The 23,612-nt window shown below is 40.4% G+C and overlaps 2 protein-coding genes across 2 annotated transcripts in view; both read right to left on the reverse strand.

The window, feature by feature from the left end:
• Positions 1-819: 819 nt before the first annotated feature.
• Positions 820-15,967, reverse strand: LOC149814540 (Cox19-like CHCH family protein). Its single transcript, XM_089990380.1, has 2 exons — positions 15,775-15,967; positions 820-1,142 (listed from the first exon to the last, which is right to left on the reverse strand). Exons 1-2 carry the CDS (start codon positions 15,965-15,967, stop codon positions 820-822), a joined length of 516 nt encoding a protein of 171 aa, XP_089846506.1.
• Positions 15,968-19,608: 3,641 nt separating this feature from the next.
• The window catches only part of LOC149814541 (uncharacterized), a 45,051-nt gene continuing 41,047 nt past the window's right edge, over positions 19,609-23,612 (reverse strand). The window contains exon 2 of the mRNA XM_089989105.1: positions 19,609-20,074. Coding sequence (XP_089845231.1) covers positions 19,885-20,074 — 190 coding nt within the window. The 3' untranslated portion in view covers positions 19,609-19,884. The remainder of the gene's footprint in view (positions 20,075-23,612) is intronic.

Consider the following 23,612-nt stretch of genomic DNA (forward strand, 5'->3'; position numbering starts at 1 on the left):
ATTAATGTAAATTCTGTATTTTCTTAATCTTTTTTTTAGTTCCGACTAGGCCAACTGGTCCCACCTAGGCCTTTTAGACATTTATCACCTAGGCAATGACTCGCACTTTTGACTACATAGCCTTTAGGGGGGGGAAGAGATGTGGCATGAACAGTCAAGAAACATCTAAGGCTCATTGTCTCATGAAGTTTTTGTGGGAAAGTGCTTAGTTAGTACACTTTCCCAATATGGGTAAAACAAACATCCAAGCATCATGGTGGGAAAGTGTCATGCTGGCACAAGTGGACCCTATCACGAGCATACAAATATTCCCAAGAAGAGAGAACAACAAGAGAGAGAGAGAGAGAAGAAGATAGCCTTCATTAACTCAAAGAATGACATACAACATTATATTGGGTATGTTCCCTCAAAATTGGTTGACTCTTTGACTAATTACAACAAGAGTACAAAAATACCCCTATAAATAATGTATGTACATAGAGAGGGACAGCACAACAAGAAAGGTAAAAAAAATATGATTCTCAACACTCCTCAAACTTGAGATGATGCTAACGGAATCATTCCAAGTTTGAAGAGAAATATTTTAAAGTCAGAAGGTGGAAGGCTCTTCGTTAACATATCTGCAATTTGCTTTTTGGACCCCACATACATGAGAGAAATAACCCCATCTTCATAAGCACGTCTTGTAAAATGACAATCAATTTCAATATGCTTTGTTCTCTCATGAAATTCAGGATTCTTGGCAATATGAAGGACACCCATATTGTCACAATATAGAGGAGTCTTCTCATGAATAAAAACACCAAGATCTCTCAACTGTCATCTAATCCATATGAGTTCTGCTATGACTTGAGCCATGGCCCTATACTTTGCCTCAGTTGTAGAAAGAGTTACTCTTTGTTGTTTCTTGTTCTTCCATGATATCAATGAGCTCCCAAGGAATACACAGAACCCAGATGTTGATAGTTTGTCTTTAGAAGAGCCCCCAAAATCAGCATCCCAGTAGGGTCCAAGCTCACAAGAGGTGGAGGAGGAGAAGAATATTCCATACTGCATCATATCTCTGACATACCTAATTATTCTTAGAACTGCAGCAAGATGCATTGACCTTGGTGTACTCATGAATTGGCTAATTGCATGCACTGCACAAGAAATATCAGGCATGGTTATAAGTTGGGTATATCAGACTCCCAACTAATTGCTTGTATATAACAGGATTATTTAGTTCTTCTCCATCTAATGCCCTTAATTTTGCATTAGCTTCCATAAGAGAGTCTACTCTTTTAGTATCATCTGCAAGTCTTGCTTTTGACACTAATTTTGTAGCATATTTATGCTAGGATAAGTAAATTTCATGTCTTCAGTATGTCACCTCAAGGCTTAGGAAATACTTTAGAGTTCCCAGATCCTTCATCTCAAATATTCTAACCAACTTCCTTTTTGTATCTTCAATCTTTTGAATATCAATCCCCTATGACGATCATATCATCTACATATAAAAAAGTATGCATTTTCCTTGACTTGAGGATGACACAAACAAAGCTAGATCATGATGGATTTTGTAAAACCCAAAGACTTGATTGTTGAATTGAACTTCTCGAACCAGGCCCTTGGAACTTGTTTAAGACCATACAATGTTGTAAACACCCCAAATTTTTCAAAATTTTGTAAATATTCCCTTTTTGCCCCTGACCCCCATTTTCTGCATAAATTAAGTCAATTTCAATCAAAATTTCAGTTTATCTTCGGATTCACTAGAATCAGAATCCATTCTCTATAGCTGACTCAATATCGAATCCGGATCTAATATCAAAATCCAAATCTGAGCCTCGTTATCCAATTTTTAAATCAAATCTATAAAAATCCAAAGATAATTTCTGAAAGGCTCAGACAGTCCATCCGGTGTCCATTTGGATCCACTGTCCTATATTTTTTCGATTCAAGGTCCAAAGCTTGAAATTTTCCTCAAAATCTGGATCCAAACCCGTTTTCTGAAGAAATTTCAAAAGATCAAACCTGAAATCTCAGAAAGCCTCTCTTTTGTAAATATTTTCAAATTTTTATAAAATTAGTTTAAAATCCCCTGTTTTCCCTTAGATTTTAGAACTTTATTTCAAAAACACCAAAAAAATATAAAAGTTTGAGAAAATACGGAAAATTTCGGTTTAAAAGTCTTTGAAAACCGTTTGTAGTGAGAACCACCTTTTTGAAAAATCCTTTTAGAAGAACCCGCTTTTTGAAAAATTAGGAAAATTTTCAACGGTTCTCGCCTTCCCGCGATCATGAACCTCTCTCTCTCTCGCACGCTCTCCCTCTGGAAGCACCCATGTGCCTCCATCACCATCCTCATCTTACTTCATCCGCCCATCGCCAACCACCCTCCATGTGCCTTCCTCTCCCGTTCATCTCCAACGGAAGCCCCCACTTCCAGACCCTTCCTCCCCTCTCTATAAAAGGGGCGCAAGGGGAAGGGAGCGGGGGATCGATCAACACCATCGCCACTCTCGCTCCCGTCGCTCGCCTACCCATCCATTTCTTTTTTTCATCCCAATTAGCATCTGTTTTTTTTCTTCTCTGCGCCATTCTCCTTTGACGCACCCATTTTCTTTATGTTCATCCATTAGCCTCATCGTCCACATCCGTTTTCTCGCTACTCCACGATCGAGCCTCTCCTCCTCTTGACCGAGCTTCCTTCCTCCTTCAGAATACCTGCAACCATAGGTAAACGATCACTTCTCTCTCTTATTCCCGATTTCCTTGTTTTTCTTGCTTATCGCCCTGTTAAAGCACGCATGTAGCGTCGATTTTGCTAACAGCAAGATCGACTTACACCTGTGCAACATTAATGGAATATTTGTATTCCAACATCTTTACTTTATTTTCTTTTACTTATGATTCTTGCAATTGCTCTATTGAATTGGCATTCGTCTCTCTGCTACCTTTCATGTTACATGGTTATATGCATCCCTCTCATTCACGAGAGGTTTTAATTACATTTTCAATTGCATCTGCATCTCGTCATTTATGTACTATCTTTAACAACGTTCATTGATTCCTCTGCATTCTCTTTATTTCTGCATTTTTTATTTTTTATTTTATTTTTATTTTTATTATTTTTATTATTTTTTTTATTTTACTTTATGTCATCGATCATTCTGTATTAACATATGTGTTTCATCAATATACTTTGCATTCATATATTTTGATTCAATGTAAGATCATCTCATGCATCTTATTTCGTTTACCATTCACCACATTCTTGGTTCCACTATGCCCATTTCCTCATATTGCATCTCATTCGAATAATGCAGCATTTCTGGATCCTGATTCTCTGATTCCAGAAGAGATTTGGATTTCATGAATCCTAGAATCACATCTCATCCTCTGTATATCACAATACAGAGGGCGCATATATCCATATTGGCACCTGGCATTTGACGCCATTTTTCATTCTATATTATTAAATGTCCATTGTCATCACATTTGATACAGATTCACGCTTCATTTGCATCCAGCATCTTCCTGATTTTATCCGTTTTCTTCCTCTGATTATACATCATGTCTTTCTTCTGCTATTTATTGGAAATTGTTACGGATCTTTCGAGTTTGAAATACTTAAAGCCATTGATTCTAGAAAATGGTGAGAAGCCCATCGACATAACATCTGTATTCCTGTTTGACACCACTATTGCATTAGCCTATGCATTCTGATTCTCATGGTAGGTTCCAGTTTTGTTTTGTTTTATCATACTCGCATCCCCCATTATAATTATATTTTGCTCCATCATTTTTTTTGTTTTGTTGTTTCTTCATGCATAATATTGTGGCATTTCCTTTTCCGTATTTTTCCATTTTCCCATATCTCTCTGTAATTGTGGATTCATCATCATTGTGTCATTTATGTGTTTTCTTTATACCTACACCTTCAGTAAAGATAACCAGTCCAGAGAGACTTGAGAAATCTGGGGGCTAAGACAGGACATTCATCATTGTGATGGGTTCAGTTATCTGGTATGTCTTGCATTGCTATAAAGAATTAACAGATCGACAAGCTTCGAATCTGGAGGATGAGATACCGCACACTTTAACATTCTCGGCTAGTGTCATAGGCAATTGACTTGCCACTTTCACTGTGTTCAATTCCTAATTGGGGTTCATCAAAGTTTTGATAAACAGGTAATACGGGTGTTCTGGAATCTCGCTGACCGTGATGACTTCCCTAATATTCAGTTTTGGTTGATGATGTTCTTGAGACAAAACTGGAGGAGCAATTTTACAGATAAAGGGACATTTGATACAGTAAGGCTGCATCCTGATGACCCTGACAAATGAATTATGTATTGGGAATCAATCTCAAAGTTGGTTGCTCCTGGTGGATTACTGGTGATCACATCATGTAATAACACAAAAGACGATTTGGCGCAGAAGCTGAGAGCTTCTGTCCTAAGTCAGCTGCACCTGTAGCATTGGATACACAAGCCAATGAGCCTATTCTCCCACCATTTAGATATCTAGACCATGTCAAGTCGTATCTAACATTTAGTTTTGTGGTGTGGAAGGGAGCCGGGTGGCTACTGTTGCATCTGTGAGAAGGGTCAGGTCTTGACTGAAGGTCCTATCTTTTCCTTTAAAGCTGCGATTTGGAACCACTTAATGCTTCGCCATTAGTTATTCGCAGTAACAGTTTGTTTCTTTTATCAGTTCTCCTGCCCTCTAGATTCTACTCTTAACAATTGTGGTTTGCTCCATGTTGTGTTCCTGTGTAGACTGATGACAGTGCTTTAAGAGTCCTGAAATGATACAGGTGAGATTTGTTTTAATCTATCATTGTGGAGGTCTTTCAATGGTAATTTCTTTGCCATTTGACATATCCCCAGCACATCATTTAATCTCTTGCCGTACATTATTTGAGTTTCCATTGTATACCATTTGATATGTTCATAACACGTCCTTTGACATACTGCATATCACTTGAATTCTCACTGTATATTCAGTCATTGTACATCCACTGTAGGCACATTACCACAGTCATCAGGATATTTTCATTGTGCTGACACACTGTTCCATGCATTCTGGTATGATGGGCGAGAATCATCTGAAGACGTTGATTGAAATCAATTTGTTGGTGTTGTTGATGCTGTCAAATCGCATTCGTAGATGTTGCAGGAAGGAATGTTGCTGAATTCAACTATGCAGAAGTCAATTTCCTGCAAACTAGTCCACTGCACTTCCTGAACTCCCTCTGATCGAATGAAATTTACTGCATCTCCTGTGTGTTCTTGAATTGCCTATACAGACTATGATACACTTGGACTTCACTTAGCATGTCTCGCTATGATTTAATAAATACAATGCCTATGTCACACATTCCTATTCTGAACCTTGGCACCTGAACCACTATGTTCACTTTCTAACAATTCCTACCATCATTTTGTCCTTGCCACTGATAACATCCTCGTAGCCTCTGTTGTCGTTTCCTTAGCTGCCTTGGACATCCCTACCACTCTTTTCTAGATACAGGAAAGCTTTAGTTAATATCCACTTAAAATCTTTCCTCAACTCCCCCAAGAGACGAGTTCATCTCACCTTCTTTCCCTCACCCTTCCACACAAGGAACCAATCTTCACAAAGTTTATCGAGGTTCTGTATTTCCAAACGGGACAAGGCTTCTGCAAGTAGCAAAGAATGACACATTCGCTCTTGGACCTCCAGTGGCGAAACATCGACCTGCAGCAGAAAAAGTTTCAATCACTTGGTCTTGTTAATAAATAGTAATATTACAGGAATATTATGAAATTGTTTCAATTTCTTAAGGGTTGTGGATTTCCTCTAATCTGTTACAAAAGGTGAGATTCACAGTTGCACTGGGATATGCTGCATTATTACTATACAACACCACAGGCTGCCATACTTAGTTTCATCATCTTTCTACTGCTGTCAATATTTTCCAATACCCATCATATGTATCTTTACCACTTCTGCACTTAGTCACCCGGCTGAATCGCATGTTTCACAACCCCTCTACCTTCAAAAACCCTTGTCATATCTGTACACAGCAACATTGTTGAAGCCCTCTGCACCAGCCCTGCTATCTGCACCTTCTCCTGTTCACTGATACCATGTTTTAGCACTCACCATCACTTCCATCACCTACTGTAATAATCGGATAAAAAATTGGATCCGGGCCGGATCTGGACCCGGATCCGACCCGGGTAAGTTAGTCGGCTGCGTGCTTTTAAAAGCACGCAGCGACGAAGGGGGGAGGCTCTCGAAACCTCCTTCCCCCTCTCGTCTCTCGGTCTCTCTTCCCCGAGCCCTCCCTGTGCCTCTTTTCTCGTTAGGCAGGGGCCTTCGCTGTTTTTCGGCAGGCAGGGGCAAGCCCCCTCACCTCGCTTTTCCCTGACATCAGGCGGGCCTCCGTTCGTTGTTGAAAGGCAAGGTGCGACCTCCTGCTTCCCCCTTAGTGGCTTGCAGGGAAGGACCTCACTTCGTTGCTCTTCTGGCAAGCAGGGCGACGCCTCGGCATTCCTCGTGCCTTCATAAGGCATGGGCGCAACCCTGCCTTCCCGTTGTTTGCTGACAGCATGTCAGCAGGGGCTCATGGTCGTGCCCCTGCTCTTTGCGCTTATAGCAGGTGTGCATGTGCACGATGCCCCTGCCTCTGCCTACCTTACGTCAGGACGACGTCAGTGCCCCTGACTTCCTATTTTGATATTGCTTGCTAAGATCGTTACTTTTGCAGCTCGTACGACGGATTCCGCTCGCGCTCCGCGACCCGAGCCGTCAATCGCGTACATCCGCGGACGACAGCAAGCTTGCACTCTCAAAGGTAGGGGAAGATTGCACAGAAGACTTGGACGATTGAATTAAATTCAATTAACTAAAAAGAGACCATTAAATAAATATATATATATATATATTTATACGAATACGCATTTAACTCAAGGACGCGGTTTCGCGATCCATGTCCTTTACTTTGCCGTTGCGCATCGCGCACAGGTTTGCGTTGCACTTCTGCTTACCGCCTTTACTTTGCCGTTGCGCTTTGCGCCTAGGCTCTTGCCTTTGCATATGTGTTGGTATTGCCTTGCTATTGCAGATGACGTGCAGGTTCTTGCTCTTTGTGTATGCCTTAAAAGCATCCTCGTGGAGGATGCAAGGGGCATTTACCCCTCTCCCTCTTGCGATAAGAGTTCAGTCGGGAGCGAGCGGCACATCCTCGTCTAAGGATAAGGATACCTCGCAAGAATCCTAGCTCTTCGTGTGCGCAGTCCTGCAGAGTCGACTTGAGATTTTAGAGAGTTGCGCAAAAGCATCAAAGACTGCTCCAAATCGAAGCATTTGGCAGGATGTGACTGACTGGTTCTGCTCGCCTTTTTGACATATCTCGGGTGATCCCGAATTGAGGGTTCAAGCGAACTTCTTAGCGGGTGTTCTGTTGAGAAACCTGTATCCCGTCTATCGAGGCCGGTATCGAGTCATGCGAGACATGTAGATACCCCGATAGCGGATGTGATTCGAGATAATCATATGCATCATGTTGGCACAAGGTACTGCTGTTTCAAAAGATAGAGTAAAGTTGATAAACTTTACATCTTTGTGAAACACTCCTGTTGAGGCTTCTATTGAGGAGCTATACCCCCTTCATCCTAGAGTACTTGTAGTCGTGCACGACACGTCTAGTACTGCGATGATCGGATGAGACGGTCGTGCAACCTCGGATAGTGCTAAATGCACAATGTTGTAATCACATAAATGGCCTCACATTCGCCTTCACAGGCAAGATGCTCGAGTGGTTTAAATACCACAACATAGAATGGGTCGTTAGTTAAGCAACCCCTAACGTACCTATTCGTTTCTTTGTGTCTGTCAAGGGAGAGGATAGAGCGGTACAAACTCCAATGGACAAGTTGTTAACAACCACCCTACGGGCAACGATCCGGCCTCCCCAGTCATTGGAGTTAGGGGAAAGGGGCTACATTAGTTAGCTCAACACTTCTGCAAAAGTTGGATGCGTCCGTAGCACAACCTCCTTTGCTGAATCCTCTCTCGGCTAAAGCCGTCCCTTTGGAGCGAACTCAACTAGCTATTCGGGTTATTGAAAATACATAGAATAACAGACGCCCGAACTAGTTTCAGTTGGTTCTACGTTTTGCCTGCGCGTACCCGCAGGTTCGTAATTATCGAAACATAAGGTCTGTTCACATTGGTCGTTGAGTCGTGAGATTCGCTTGCACTACTGCTTCGCTTGCACTACTGCTTCTCTTGCACTACTGATTCGCTTGCACTACTGTTTCGCTTGCACTACTAATTCGCTTGCTTGCTCGATAGTTCAGTATGCTACTCGTTGAGCTGTGCACGCCTGTCAAGGCGTTACTCTAGTTGGTTAAACTGCTTACGCAGTTCTTTACGGAGTAATAAGGAGCTTCTCATACTGGTTAAATAATTATAATAATAGCATTATGCCAATTGCTACATATTACATGTGACTTGCTTTATCCCTTGGTCGAACTGTTTGGTGCTTATTGTAGCGTAGCACTTGTTGACTTGCATCTCTTATGATTGATGTGATTGCATACAGCTCGTAATCTACGAACTGGTGGCAACTAGGATTGATGTGGCCGCTTGTCTTATAAGCTGCTTACATATTGTGATACAATTGTTGTCATATGATTGCTTATGAATGGCTTGTGATGTAATGGTTTATGCCTTACGATTAATTTAATTACTTGTTGATGGACTGAGCCATTTTATGGTAATTATATGTTTTACGAGCATTGTTATGAGTGCTTGTCTTATTCAGTTGTTTTGTTTGGCTGACGGGTAGAGTTAGTTACCCTTCGCCCATAGAATCAACTGAATTGCCATATTTGGGCGTTCTCATGTGTCGTTTACACATGCTTTAAGGGCCTATTTGAGGATTGCAATATTCCTTGTGACAATAACACGATGCGTAGGATATTATGCTTCTATGTGAAGTGATATGATGCATATTGTTGATATGCATGCTTATGCCCATATTGTGGCTACCGACCCCGAGGCGGTCAATGGTTTAGAGCAGTCGATTATTGATGCATGCATCACTGAGTGGGGTGTCTGCTGTCGAGCACCTGATCTCCAAAGGATTATATGCGAGGGCGTGTATGATCAAGACCAGGTACCCGGCCAGAGTGGTAGATTCTCTGTGAGGATGTACACTGTCCACGAACGGGTAGCCGCAAAGACGGTGAACTCCTGTGAGGAAGTGTATGGTCCAAGACCAGGTATACCATCTAGGGCGGAATTCTTTGTGAGGTTATACATGTCCCAGACCAGGTGATTCGGGCGTTGATCTTGTTGTTTGTATTAGTGGCTATCGACCCTGAGAGCGGTCATTTGTGTGGATGCGTGTATCGCAATGATTTTCATTGGATATGGCATTTGTTAGGGACTGATCTCCCAAAGGTTTCGCTATGAGGTTATACATTTCCCAGATCAGGTGACCCGGCTACAGTGGGAGATCTCTGTGAGGATGTACACTGTCCACGAATGGGTAGCCGCAAAGACGGTGAACTCCTGTGAGGAAGTGTAGGGTCCAAGATCAGGTATACCCTCTAGGGCGGTAATTCCTTGTCCGGTCGTATATCTCTCGGACTGAACGGTCCGACGTGGATCTTGTGTTTTTGCTTACCATAAAAAGTTATGGTGAGTTGTGACGATCTTCTGAGATTGTTTGTGATAGCCAACTATGAATTCATAGTTTCGACTTTCTGTTTTAGCATGATTACATGCTTGACTCAGGTGTGAGAATCAGATCGTTAGCGATTTGAGCTAGTAATCATGTTTTGGACCTTCTACGGAAGGGTGAGCTTTTCTGAGAAGGTATGACGCCTTAGTGCGTCATAACCGATGACGGTTAGCCGCGTAAGACTTTGAGAGATGAGGATAGATTAAGGTCGTTCAGGACAAAGCGTTGGTTAGAAGTAGCGAATGACAAACTATGTCCTGGTGGTGATTAGATGCAGAGACCTCGTTCTAGGAACGAGGACAAGCTTGTTGCGTAGTAGTTCACAACTTACGATCAAATGGATCGTATGCTGCGTTGGTCAGTTGCACTACTTACTCGCTCGCACGCCTTATTCGCTTGTACTGCTTACGTGTTTGCACTATTCACCTGCTTGCATTGATTACCTGTTTAACTGCATATCTGCTTTAAACTGCGTAGCCTACTGAATTAAATGTACTTAATTCAGTTTCCTGTTAGTCTCTCTTGTGCACCTACTAGTTTTTCGCGAAACTAACCCATTCTAAGGGTACAGGTGATGTTTAGGTACTCTACGGGCGATGGCGATTGCAAGATGGCTTCAAGACTTCTTCCTGCTCTTAGCTCGTGTCCTGGACGCTTGGGTTTGTATCGGATTTCCTTTAGGATATCCGATTTTTTTTGCGTTTTGGTTCTTTTAGCTAACGTGCCCAGAGTTGTCAGCTTGCCTTATGATTTATCAAAGAAAAATCTTTCGCTGATTTCATAAACCAACTCTGAAGGAAAGAGATATTTCTAGTCTCTTGCCTGTTTTTCTGAAAAGGTTCGCAAGTTTGAAATTTGGGGCGTTACACCTACAACTGCTCCAATGCAGTGCCCCAGCTGCACCCTTGCAGCATCACCTTGCACCTTCACAATCGCCACTGATGCACCTTTCTTCACAGCACATTCCCATTTCCAGCACCATACCTACGCCAATACTCACTGTGCTCCACCCATAGTTTCTTCACTGTCACAACTTATGTATAGTCCCCTGCACAGTTTCACCAGCCACCTTCACTTGCATTTCTATCTTCCATTAATTGGCAATTGTGTTGTCATCCAGCTACCTTCCTTTCACGGCAGCTACTACAGTAGCAGCCATGCACACTCCGTTGCACCCTTGTTATCCATTTCCATTCTCCGTATCATCACATTTGGCATATACATAGTATCACACAACTTCCCCTTTCCATGTGATTTACTTGTGTACTCCTTCTCACACATCTATCATACCTACACACTCAGCATATGCCATATCTCCTTGACAGCCACTTGCATATCATGCATCTTCTTTCCTTCCTCACATATAAGATGTACATCATGTACATGTTCTAACAAACCTTTCTCGTATATCATGCATAGGTGCTCCCTCATTAATGCAATGCATCACATACGCATTCTAGCATGCCTCTCCTCATGAATATGTGAATTTCATATGCATTTTTTTCTCATCATTTGCCTTCTTGACCCCATGTAGTATTGTCATCTTTCTTTGTATTTGCACTAACTCTATTTTTGCAGGAATACATGAAAAATCTGGACTCCCTTTCTTAGATTAATGACTTTTCATATTTTCAATTCAATTCAAATGTAATAGTTAGACATTAATGAGAACTTTATATTTCCAGTATTAGATTAGAATGTATGGGCATGTAAATATCATAAATTGCTTGTTTCATGTCATTTTGCCTTTATTTTTCAAAAAATCACAAATGGGAAACATGAATGGCACGTGCACCATTCTAATAAAAGGTGATTAAATCCTAAGTTGATGATTTGCATCAATGGTCATAGTCAGGGTGTGAACAAAACTTATGATTTTCATCTTTTATGGAATAACATTGGGATCCACATTGGGTCTCTTTTCAAAAATCATCATATTTTCAAATGTTTTCTTCCTTTATTAGAGTTTAACTTAAAATTAACTCAAGATATATATCAATGGCCATAGTCAGGATATATTGAGAGTTAATTTCATTTTAAACTCTATAAAGTCACCAAAAATGTATTTTATTCTTCACTTGAATTTAAATATGATTACTATATAATACATTCAATGACCACAGTCAGGGATGTATTATATTTTCAATCTTATTTCAATTCATTTAAAAAATGAAATATACTTTTCAAAATTCAATTTCAAGTTCTTCAATTCATTTCATCATTTAGGATAGAATTACATCATATTTTCAAACATTCTTTTTCAAAATCCAAGCGATTTTGAGATATATCTTCAAGTATCTTCTTCATTTCTCAAATCAATCTTCAATTTCTATTTCAATTCATCTTTCTATCTCATTTCAAAATTCAAAATTCAAAATTCAATTTCAAAGTCCCATTTGACTTTGAAGATTCGAATTCACTTCTATATTCAAAATTCAATTTTCAATTCAAAACCAATTTCAAGGTTGAATTCAACTTTGAAAAATTCAAATTCATTTTCATTTACAGGATTCAATTTCAAATTCAATTCAATATCTCAGATCAAATCTCAAAAGTTCAATTTAACTTTGAAATTCCCAGATTCATCTTCTGATTCTCAAACTCAAGCTTTAAATCAAGTTTATCCCTTTATTTTCCAAAGTTCTATCTAAAAATTGAGTCTTGACTCTCAATTCAAAATCAAAGTTTTGAGATTGATTCTGAGTCTCAAAATCCGATTTTCCCCAAAGTTTAAATCCCACTTTTAAATTCAAATCTGGATTTCCAAAATCCAGATCCATCTTCAAAGTCCCATTTTGGATTCTTCAAAATCCAATTCCATCTTGGATTCTGGATTTAAAACCCAGTTCAAACTTGGATTCAGATTTCAGATCCAAGTCCGTTTAGGATTCTAGATTTCGAATCCAATTCCATTTAGGATTCCAGACTTTGAATCCAATTCCATTTAGGATTCCAGATTTCAGATTCAACTCCATCTTGGATTCCAGACTTCAGATCCAAGTCTGTTTAGGATTCTAGATTTCGGATTCAACTCTACTTTGGATTCCAAACTTCGAATCCAATTCCACCTTGGATTTAGATTTTCAAATCCAACTCTATCTTGGATTCTGGACTTCGGATCCAATTCCATTTAGGGTTCCAGACTTCGGATTCAACTCCATTTCGGATTCCAGACTTCGGATCCAATTCCATTTAGGATTCCAGATTCTGGATTCAGATCCATCTTGGATTCCAGATTTCGGATCCAGTTCTATCTAGGATTCATATTTTGGATTCAAATCCAACTAAGATTTCAGATCAAAATTCCATTCTAGATTTCAAATCTAGTTCCATTTCCAATTCTCATTTCCAAAGCCAATTTCAAATCTATTTCTCAAATCTAAACTCAAAATCAATTCCTGTTTTAGGTCTTGAATTCAAAACTTCTTATTCAAAATTGATTCTTGAAAATGGATCTAAATTCAAAGTCTATTATGACTTTAAAAATTCATTCTTATTTCAAAATTCCAATTCTAAATTCCTTTTCTCTTCATCTGAAAGCTTATCTTTCCAAAAATTCAGATCATTCCGAGACTTGGAATTTCAAGTCTCTTCTTCCAGATCTATTTCAAATTCTAAGTTAGATTCAGAGTCTAACTTTTTCAAACCAATTTCAAACTTTTTGAATCATTTCTTCACTCCATTATCAAATTTACTTCAGAATCACTTGGAAAATCCTAAATTTCCAAACTGTTTTCTCAAAAGCATACATTTCTGCATTTGCATTGCACAAGCATGATTCTTTGTGCATTTAGACTTAGAATAAATTCTTAGATAATATTTTATCAAAGCAAAAAGGCATAAATTCGATCCTTGGTTCGATTACCCCTGGTAAAGGCGTCAGGAACGGTCGAACCTCGTACCGACGAGCGAATCCCGTCTCTCCATTTTTCCGCAATTTTTCAAAACGGAGGCGAGTGATTTTTCAAAACATTTCTTTGGTCAAATGAGACCTTGCAAAAGAGTTCGTCTCTCTTCTTCCTTTCTTTTCTCTCTTTCTTTCTATCTTTTATTCCCCTTCAAAGGGGAATAGAGGCTAGAAAGGCAAAGAGAAGGAAGAGGAGAACCGAGAGGAAAAATTTTGCATGATCACAAATGCCCTTTTTAATTTTCACATCCTTCCTTCAGGATTAGAATACCCTTATGGAAACTCTATGTAGACTTCCTCTATTAAGTCCCCATTTAAGAAAGCATTCGTCATATCTAGTTGTCATAAGCTCCAAGACTTAAGAGTTGTCACTGCAAGCAAGGTTCTAATAGATGTCATATGTGTCACATGAGCAAACGTTTCTGCAAAATCTATGCCAAATTGTTGACTATATCTTTTGACAACCAATCTAGTTTTATATCTTTCAATTAAACCATCTACCTTTGTCTTAATTTTGTAGACCCATTTGCAACCCACTATATTCTTCCCAGGTGGTAGTTTTATAAGCTCCCACGTTTGCGTTATTTCCAAAGCACTTAACTCTGCCATTACTCTTCGGAAGCAGCCTCTGCATAAGAATTAGGCTCGATGTAGGAATGGATTAAGGCTAAAAATACTCAATGTTTTGAAGAAAATGACTCATGAAACAAAATGAGTGGGAGAAATTGAAATGCGAGAACTATGACGTACTTGAATGGTAGGTGGAGATGTGGCTTGAGTTGCATCAGCCGAATCAGCTGGAAGAGAATCAGAATTTTCCTCTAATGGTTCACCCTCCTCCTGCTCTATTCTTTCCAAAAAGGGTATAGTCACAACTCCTTCCTACCTCCTTTTATATGTTTGCTCAAATCTATCAAATGACATGCCAACATCATTCTAAATATTGGTAACCTCACCTTCCCTTTCCTTCTCAGGATAAGGCATCAAGAAAGATATATCTTCTTCAATTTTTGTTTCTCCCTTGTTTTGCTCAAAGGCACATATTTCATAAATTCCATTCCACATGCTTGGAAACCCAAACTTTCTTATTAACAGGATCATAACATTTATAATCCCCTCTGCAAATCCCAAGAAACAACATGTCATTGCTCGAGGAGAGAGAGCTTATCCCTATATCTCTCAGGAAACAAAATAGAGCATGTACAACCAAAAACCTTTAACATATTATAGTTGGGTGCTACACCATACAGCTTTTGAAATGGTGAAATACTTTTTAGTACCCTATATGGCATAAGATTAATATGATAAACTGCCATACAAGTAGCATCAGCTCAACTAACTTTGGGTACATGACTGGTAAACATAAGAGCTCTAGTAGTTTCAAGAATATGTTTGTTCTTTATTTCTGCAACACCATTGTGTTTAGGTGCATATGAGGATGCTTTCTTATGCATAATATCTTTTTCCTGCAAGAAAATCTCAAACATACAACTACCATATTCTCTCCCTGAATATGAGAGAAAGATCTTGATTCTAGTAGAAAACTGAGTTTCAATCATAGCACAAAATTTTCTAAAGATCCAAAAAAGTTTATTTCTATTTTCATGAAGTAAATCCAAGTGTATCTTGTACAGTCATCAATAAAAGTGACAAAATAGGATGAACCTCCTTTAGACAACAAAGGTGAAGGTTCCCAAACATCTGAATGTAAAAGATCAAAAAGCTCCTACATACTAAATGGCAGACAATGGTATACTAGAGCAATCACTTTAGCCATTATAAGAGTGCAACCCTTGTTGCCAATAAACAGACCAAGGAAGGAACACCAATATGCTAAATTGGAGCTAAAAAGAAAACGTCTATTCATATACCGATCGTGAGCTTCTCAACTCCCATTTGGCAGGTAGAAACACCACAATCCAAAATGTTTCACACCAAATTGTTTTTCCATCTGCCTAAAAGAGTCCATACCGGAGGGCCCTTTTCCAAGAACCCATCTCAATAGAATCAGCGAATTGGATTAGGCACATAAGAAACAAAGGCTCATATCCAAGCAATTCGAAAAAAAGAACCACAAGAAGAAGATGTGCATCACATTGAATTCGGAAAGACAAATAGAAACCGAAAAAGAAAAAGCAACAGAAGAGCAGAGAATACGGGGTAATGACAGCAAGAGCAATGGAAGAGAAGGACCGTGCCTTTTTGAGAACGCATTTCCGCAAGGACTCGAGAAGAGCGGCACATCTGTCCGAGTCGTACGATGCGGAGGCCACGCAGTTGAGCAACTCCAGGGCTTCCTTGGCGCAAACGGGCTCTGGCGTGACCTCCGACATTTTCCCGGAAATCACAGGTACTGAAAACCCAAAAAAAATAGTAAGAAGAAAAATCCCAGGTTCGTGTTTTTAAGTTGGCTTAGCCAAACAATACCAGAGGTTCTAGCGAGAGATGGAGACTTACTTGGAATGGGACAGAAACTTTTTGGGGTAGGTGATGAAAATGTTGGGGGAGGAAAATATGGCAGAATGGAGAAGAAGAAGGGGGTTTAGGGTTTACTGTCTTGGTACTTATATAGAGATCACAGCCATAGGTAGGTGGTGGGAAGAGAGGGTGGCGTTGGGATGGGAGTGTGGGACTTGGGGAAGGGGCAAAGGCAAACTACGGCGTTCGGTTTCCGGTGGGCGCTCGCCAAACGCGAACTGCGAATTCTCCCGCGCATGCGCTGGAGATGGTGGTGGTCACCAATAGGGGTGTCAACGGGCCTGGTTTACCCGGACCCGACCCGAACCAAACCTTATAAGGTCCGGTATGGTGATAAGTAAGAAGATCCAGGTTCGGGTTAAGGTCGGATTAATACATTCGGGTATAGCAACCTGAGTTCTGATTAAGACCCACAAATTTTCAATGTAAAAATGATAAAAAAATTAATGTTTTACGGGTATGGTTCATGTAGTTCTTATCAAGTATGGGTATGGTTTTTTCTTATAGTGCCCTATATCATACCCAAAAATCTGATCCAAGTCTAGGTAAATCTTTGGTCACGAAGAAAAAAGATAAAGCTTAATGGTGAATGCCACCCTTGTCTCTTTTTTTTTTATGAAAGATGGTAAAACCAACTCTCAGCATCAGAGACCTAATTGTGCTGGCTAAGCTTGTTGTACTTATGGTTGTTTCTATAAACAAGTGCTTACCCCCTTGACTTTTATCCCTTGCCCTCATTAATGCAAGGGGTTTAGCACTTATGGCAATAGAACCCTGACCACCGGTCTAGTGGCTAAGGCCCCTTTCACTGCACCAAACCCCTTGGGGCTAATGCGACCTTTGTCCTTAAAACAAAAAAAAATTATGATTTGCTCATCACAAGTGCGATGAGCAATCACAATTAAGAAATAGAAAGATATGATCATGGGTTATGTCTAGAAGTTGGTGTTAGGGAAGAGATGAGAGAGGTGATGAAAGTGTGAGAAAGTGCATAGGCAATGAGACAGGAGTTGTCAACTATATCCTGGTAAAAATGTAGTTGAAATAGGAGATGAGTCATCTCCACTCTCATCATCATTCTCATCTCTAAAATTTAGGCTTCCAAACAGCAACAAGACTAGGTGGGATTTGCTTACTCCCCATCTCCCCTTCCATCTCGGTTTCCCAAGGAAAGCCTAAAGGTAAAAGCATTCTCAAGTGAAAATCAATATCACAATATACAGTTTCTTATGTTTCACTAAACTTTAGAAAGTGTAGTGATTGTGATTAACAATCACAGTAAGCTCAAATATCCAAGAATGGCAGGGTGTTGCAAAGATGCCCTAAGAGGTGATAAACATTTACCAATCACATATAGCATTTAACATTCAGGCTATGTTTGGAACCATGGTTTCCACTGATTTGGTGTTGCATTGTGATTTCTATGACATACCTTGGGTGTTTGTGAGACATTGTGTTACCAAAATCATGCATTGGGGCTGGTTTTGGCAATACAAATCCATCCCCAACATGCCAATCGGACGCAACTCCAATGTTGCTGTGATGCAGCTTTCGAATGCTTCTACCAACCAGTTTTGGCTTCTCTTTATCCTCTTAAAAAACCCAACTATCGATTATTACTCTCTCTCTCTCTCTCTCTCTGTTTCGGCTAGTTACATCGCAAACTGACCATAGGTGATTAGAGAATAGGAATGGTGATAGAAACCCCTTTTCCTTTTCTTTTTCTTTTTCTTTTTCATTTTTTTTAATGGGGGCAGTGGAAGGTCTCTGGGTATCTCCATAAATCTAGTTCAGACAGAAGGAAAGTTTTTTGAAGTTGGTGTTTTCTACATTTTGTTTCTTGCTCTTCCTATTCTCCAAATTAAGGTGCCAAAGAAAGGGTTTTACTATTCACTTTTCATATTATATACTCATGTTTGATTATTTGTTTGAAAGAGTAAAATTGGAGGGTAGCATACGAACAGTTTGATTAATTACTTGAATAAGCTTGGTGATTGCTTTATTTTATTTGCTTGATTTTTTTGTGATGGCTGAGTTTGTCAATCGGCTGACCCTTGTTTAATGTTGTCTTGGTCTTAGTAGGCTTTGAGCTGGGAGATTTCATTCTTCTTCAGTGGTCAAGCATTGCAGACTAACCAACAAAGACTAATCTCAATCTTTACCTTGATTTTTTACTTCAAAGACTAGAAACCCAAATAATGCTTTTACTATTTTTTTTTTCTCCAATCATCCACCTAATTATAGGATAAAGTATGGAGAAATTGATGGAGATGTAAATCATAGGATAAAGGTTGGGTGGATGAAATGAAAAAGTGCTACTGGAGTGTTGTGCGATCGTAGAATGCCATTGCGGTTGAAGGAAAAGTTTTATAGGACGACTATTAGACCCGCTTTACTATATGGTACAGAATGTTGGGCTGCCAAGAGACATCATATTCAAATAATGTGTAGCTGAGATGCGGATGCTTAGATGGATGTGTGGAAATACAATAAAAGATAAGATTCGGAACGAAGAGATACGTAAGAAGGTAGGTGTTGCACCCATTGAAAATAAGATGCGAGAGAATCGTTTACGGTGGTTTGGACATATTCGGCGAAGGCCTAATGATGCTCCAATTAGAAGGTTGGAGAAATGGGAAAATATATTAGTTAAAAGAGGTCGGGGTAGGCCTAAGAAGACTTGGATGGAGATGATAGGAAAGGATATGAATGCTTTGAACCTCTCCGAGGACATGGCGTTGAATAGAAATGATTGGAGGAAAAGGATTCATGTGGAAGACCCAAAATGAATTTCTTTTTTGGTTCATATCGCTGACCCCAATTGTTTTGAGATGAAGGCGTAGTTGTTGTTGTTGTTGTAATCATCCACCTAATTAAGTTAAAATGGCCAAATTTGTCCAAATTCTACGTTAGTTTTAGCTCTCACAACTTTGTTAAATTGTTTAATATTTTTTACTTCAAGAATGAGCACCTGTTTGAAAGCCAACACCAATTCATGAAAATGTAAAAACCACCTGAAATTCATGATGAGGTCCCAAACATCTTGTGGAGTTAGCAATACAATGAATCCCAACTTCATGTGTTGGCAAGACATTGAAACCATGTTTCCATCCCAACACAAGGCTACCAAACATAGCCTAATTATTTGCATGAGCATAACCGGCTCAAGTATAAATGGGTCCAAATACAAAATGAATGTGAACTCAGGTCAGTTCTAATACATAATGCAATGAACCAATTCGGCCGGCAAGTCTACATACCGATTCAGGTCTTAAATTGGATATCCAAGAGTTGACCCATTCTCAATGGGTTGACATTTTGGACACATCTTCCCTAATACATCCATAAAAAATGGGCCACATTGAGTCCAATTGGTTCCTCGGTTTGAATCAGACCTAACCAAGAGTTGGCTCCTCCCTCAGGCAAGTCATATATGCTCTTCCACTTCTGACACATCCTTTTGGGGCAAGCACAAAACTTAATTCAACATTTCTCCTGCAGGCAAGGCTTCAATTTTTCATTTGTTTTTGTTCTAAATGGAGCACAAGTGGTGCTTTAAAAAACTTTATATACATTGGCAATATATCGGAACCTAAATACTTCAAAAATTTGTTTATATACACTGAAGCATGAGATGGTTAAAGGTCAAAAACACTGGCCAAAAAATAAAGGAAAAAACACAACCAAAAGCAAAGGCAACCGAAGCACAAGATAGTCATCTTTGAACGTTCCCTGTTATCAAATCTCTAGTGCAGCAGCAACAGCATTTTACTCAGGATGATGGGAGAAAGAAGGGATCTTCTCCATTCTGATATATCTCAAACAACTGCCTGGAGTAACGCATAGCCAGTTCTCGGCAGTACTCAACCCAATCAGGGTTGTACTTCTCCAATTCTTTTGCAGACTTCTTCAATGGACCGCATGGATAACCGTCAGTTAGAAACTCTGCTACTTCAGATCCCCTGATAAAAGTTCCCATAGTAAGAGGGACAACTGATGTACGCAAATGATCATAAACAAAATCCACCAGACAGTAGCCAACTAAAAAAAATCAAGGACAACTGATGGAAGCAAATGACTAAACAAAATTCAGTGGATAGAGTCGCCAGGTGAAAACATAAGATGCGTAAGCAGCATGTTCTTGATTTATGTAGACACAAACGAAACACTTTCAACAGAAACTAGCAATCCTGCTACGAAGTTGGAAATGGAAGGATCGATATTAGACAACAAAAGTGGTCACAAGGCCCAATGAGCAAAAAAAGACTTTTGGATGGACACAAACAATACTGAAGGCAGTAGACTTGATCCAAAAGCAAATTAAGATAAAAAGTGAGGGATGTTCAACAATCCTTCTCAAAAGTCCAAACATCATGACGTTGGTCTATTGTTCAATAAACTTAACCTGGTTCTGCTGAATGGATTGTTGTGCGGGTCGGGGAGATAGTGGAGAAGTACCATCAAGAAATTTTTAGTTCAGACTGAGACCTTAAACTAGTAATTTATTATAACTGTCAACCTTTAGCAACAATTAGAAACATAAGGCCAAAAAAAGCAAATGAGTTAAAATTGTTTTATAAAAGCATTTCAGTACATATCTTCACAAAACTGGAGTTTTTTTACTTTATTATAAATTTATAATTTTATAGATACAGATTTCCTTTTCCATATCATATGAAGAACATCTTAAAACATTACAAACTTCTCTTTTTTTTTTGACAGAGAAAGCCGGGGTTAGGCAGACCCCTACCAGTTATACAACCATACCATTGGGATTCAAACTTGCAACATCCCAACACAAGGTGACAAGCACTAACTGCTCCTGCCAGACAAGCGGAGCCCCCGTTGGTCATTACAAACTTCTCTTACAAAGAATAAAACCAGTACAACAAGAACAGGACCATCAATGTGTTGGGAATCCCATGAATGTGTTGAGTTTTTTCTGCTCTTCCGGTGTTTTTCTCACAGTTTCAACCCCATAAATGTGTTGGGACTGGTCGATTTATGAGGAATCCACACCTAGATCATGTGTTTTGATGAAAAAAATGATATTTGGAGTCTAAAAATTTCACAAACATTTTGAACCGTTGATTTTTCGAACGTTATAAAAACCCACCCATGTGTCAAAATCGAATACTTCAAGAGTTGATCCCTATAAAATAAGTACATATATCACATCTGTACGGTCATAATTTAAAAATAAAACAAAAAAGCCCTGAAAACTCATTTAGCATATTTCATTTAGCATATTTCGTTTATAAAGTAATGGGTACGTGCTAACTGAAATATGCTAAATGAAATGTGCTAAATGAGTTTTTTAGGGGTTTTTCATTTTATTTTACAATTCTGACCGTACATATGTGATCTATGTACTTGATTTTATAAGAATCAACTCTTGAAGTTTTTGATTCTGACACATGGGTGGGTTTTTATAACGTTTGAAAAATCAAGTCCAAAATCTTTGTAAATTTTTTAGGCTCTAAATATCATTTTTTTCATCGAAAACACATGATCTAGGTGTGGATTTGATCCAGAGCAGGACCGACCCGGATCCATACAGCATGACCCAGGCACGGCCAGGGAACCCGGCTCCAATGGGATGGACGATCAGACCCAGGTGATGGATCCGATCGCAAGTCCGGCACCACGAAGCAAGGACGTGCCCCTGCGCACCTATTCCAGGCGAGCGAAGAATGGAAACAGTGCAGCGCATGTCAACAGCCCCAGCAAGAGTTGAGAGCATCGGGTCTCGGTCTCGGGTTCCGGATCCGAGATCCAGACCCAGTGCGTAGCCTATTAAATGCCCAGCCCTAGGGTTATGTGAGGCTGAAGAAGATTGAAGATTTGTTTATTTGTTTTATTATTTCTCTCTTTCTGTTTTTTTTCTGTCAGCATTTGTTTCTACTGCAGCCATTATTTTCATTCCCTACATTTTCTTTATTCTTTATTGTAATTTGTTACCTTCAATAAGTTAAGGTGCATCGGAACTCCGATCTCCACTGCATCAAAGTGGGAGCACAACCCCTCCTCCTTGGTCGACGGCATGGCACAAGAAGCGAGGGACGATCCTACAAACGAGAAGGAGCGTGAGGGATCGGGTACCGTCAATGAAGACCCCATGATGCGAATGATCGACATGATGACGAAGATCCAAGAAAATCTGCTACGCGTAAGCAAGGACGTAGCTGTCACGTCAAAGCGCTTGGATGGTGTTGAAGGCCGGATCTTCGTTCTTGAGTCGCCAGTGGAGCCGCGCACGACGTCTACACAAAAAATGGGTACATGAGTGGGCGACGGTGCTGTCAATCTCGTTGATGCTGTAGCGATCGACCCAGCCGAACTGAATTATCAACCTGCCATGCGACAGGAGGGCGTTGAGGCGGCCTTGCACAGGGATGCGGGACGCGTCAACTTCTCGCACATGGTACCTTCCCCCCACCCGGATTCAGTAGCGACTGTGAATCAAACAACCAGTACTTTCCAGCCGAACCAAGTGGTCACGATTGGACCCCCCCACGTCAACTCGGGTGCGCTACAGACCTGGCCTCGAGCCACGGTGGTTGTGTCGCAGGCTTGGCCTGGCCTGCAGGACCCCAGCGTCACGCTGGGGCCTACTGCAGGCGTGGGCTCGTCGACCAGACCCGGGAAGGATCTCTCCTTCCCTCTTGAACATGCGCGTGGAGGCCCAGTTGCAGCACACCAACGAGCAGGTGTAGGTGGACCCCTGTGGATCAGGCCGAACCCGAGAGGGTCCAGACCAAAACCGTTGGTAGCGGGGCCCAGACCCGAGAACCGGGGACCACCCTTTGGATCCCAGGGAGCGGGTCCGGGCTTTGAACCCCATCACCCAGCTTACCCAGTTGGGTCCGGTTCGCGGGCTATCCCGAATCTGAACCAACCCAATAACTTTGACCCTAATGCGCGATCCAATACCGACCCAGTCTTACATCGGACCCGAATGGAGCTCCAGTTTGACTTTGAACCGGGTCAAAACCAGACCCATGATGTTATGGATCAAGGATTGAGTTTTAACCAGGCCTTTACCCACCACAACTCGATCCATGATCCTACCTATGGGTCTAACGAATAGTGTAGGGTTAGACCCGATCCAGATCCAATCGGGTGAGTCATCCCAGTACTACACAAACCAGACCCAATACCCGTACCAAACTCAATTTGTTAACCCGTCCCAGATCCAGAACCCTGCCCCATGAAAAGAAGTGTATTCCCCTTGTTACGGGTCACGGGTCTGAAGATCCAGACCCGTGATCATTAACTTCTCATTAATGGCACTGTATAATTTACTTTATTGTAATGAGGGTACTTTAGTACCCTAATCTTTATAATAGTATGTTAATATAAATGAGTTAATACAGCAGTCGACCCTAAGATTTGAGGGTATCAGTTTTTCTCTGCAGCTTCTCTCTCCCTTTCTCTCTCTCTCTGTTTCTCAGCTCTCACGCGTGGAAGAACTTGAATATTGAAAATCTAACATGGTAT

The sequence above is a fragment of the Nuphar pumila genome, chromosome 15 (genome assembly GCF_984573655.1).
Source record: "Nuphar pumila chromosome 15, dmNupPumi1.hap1.1, whole genome shotgun sequence".
In the NCBI taxonomy this organism is placed as follows: domain Eukaryota; kingdom Viridiplantae; phylum Streptophyta; class Magnoliopsida; order Nymphaeales; family Nymphaeaceae; genus Nuphar; species Nuphar pumila.

Coding starts and splice junctions, on each gene's coding strand:
- LOC149814540 (XM_089990380.1), bottom strand. CDS start 15,967: ATGTCGGAGGTCACGCCAGAGCCCGTTTGCGCCAAGGAAGCCCTGGAG. Junction 1,143..15,774: donor CCCGTATTCTCTGCTCTTCT/GTTGCTTTTTCT, acceptor TTTCTTGTGCAG/TGCATGCAATTAGCCAATTC.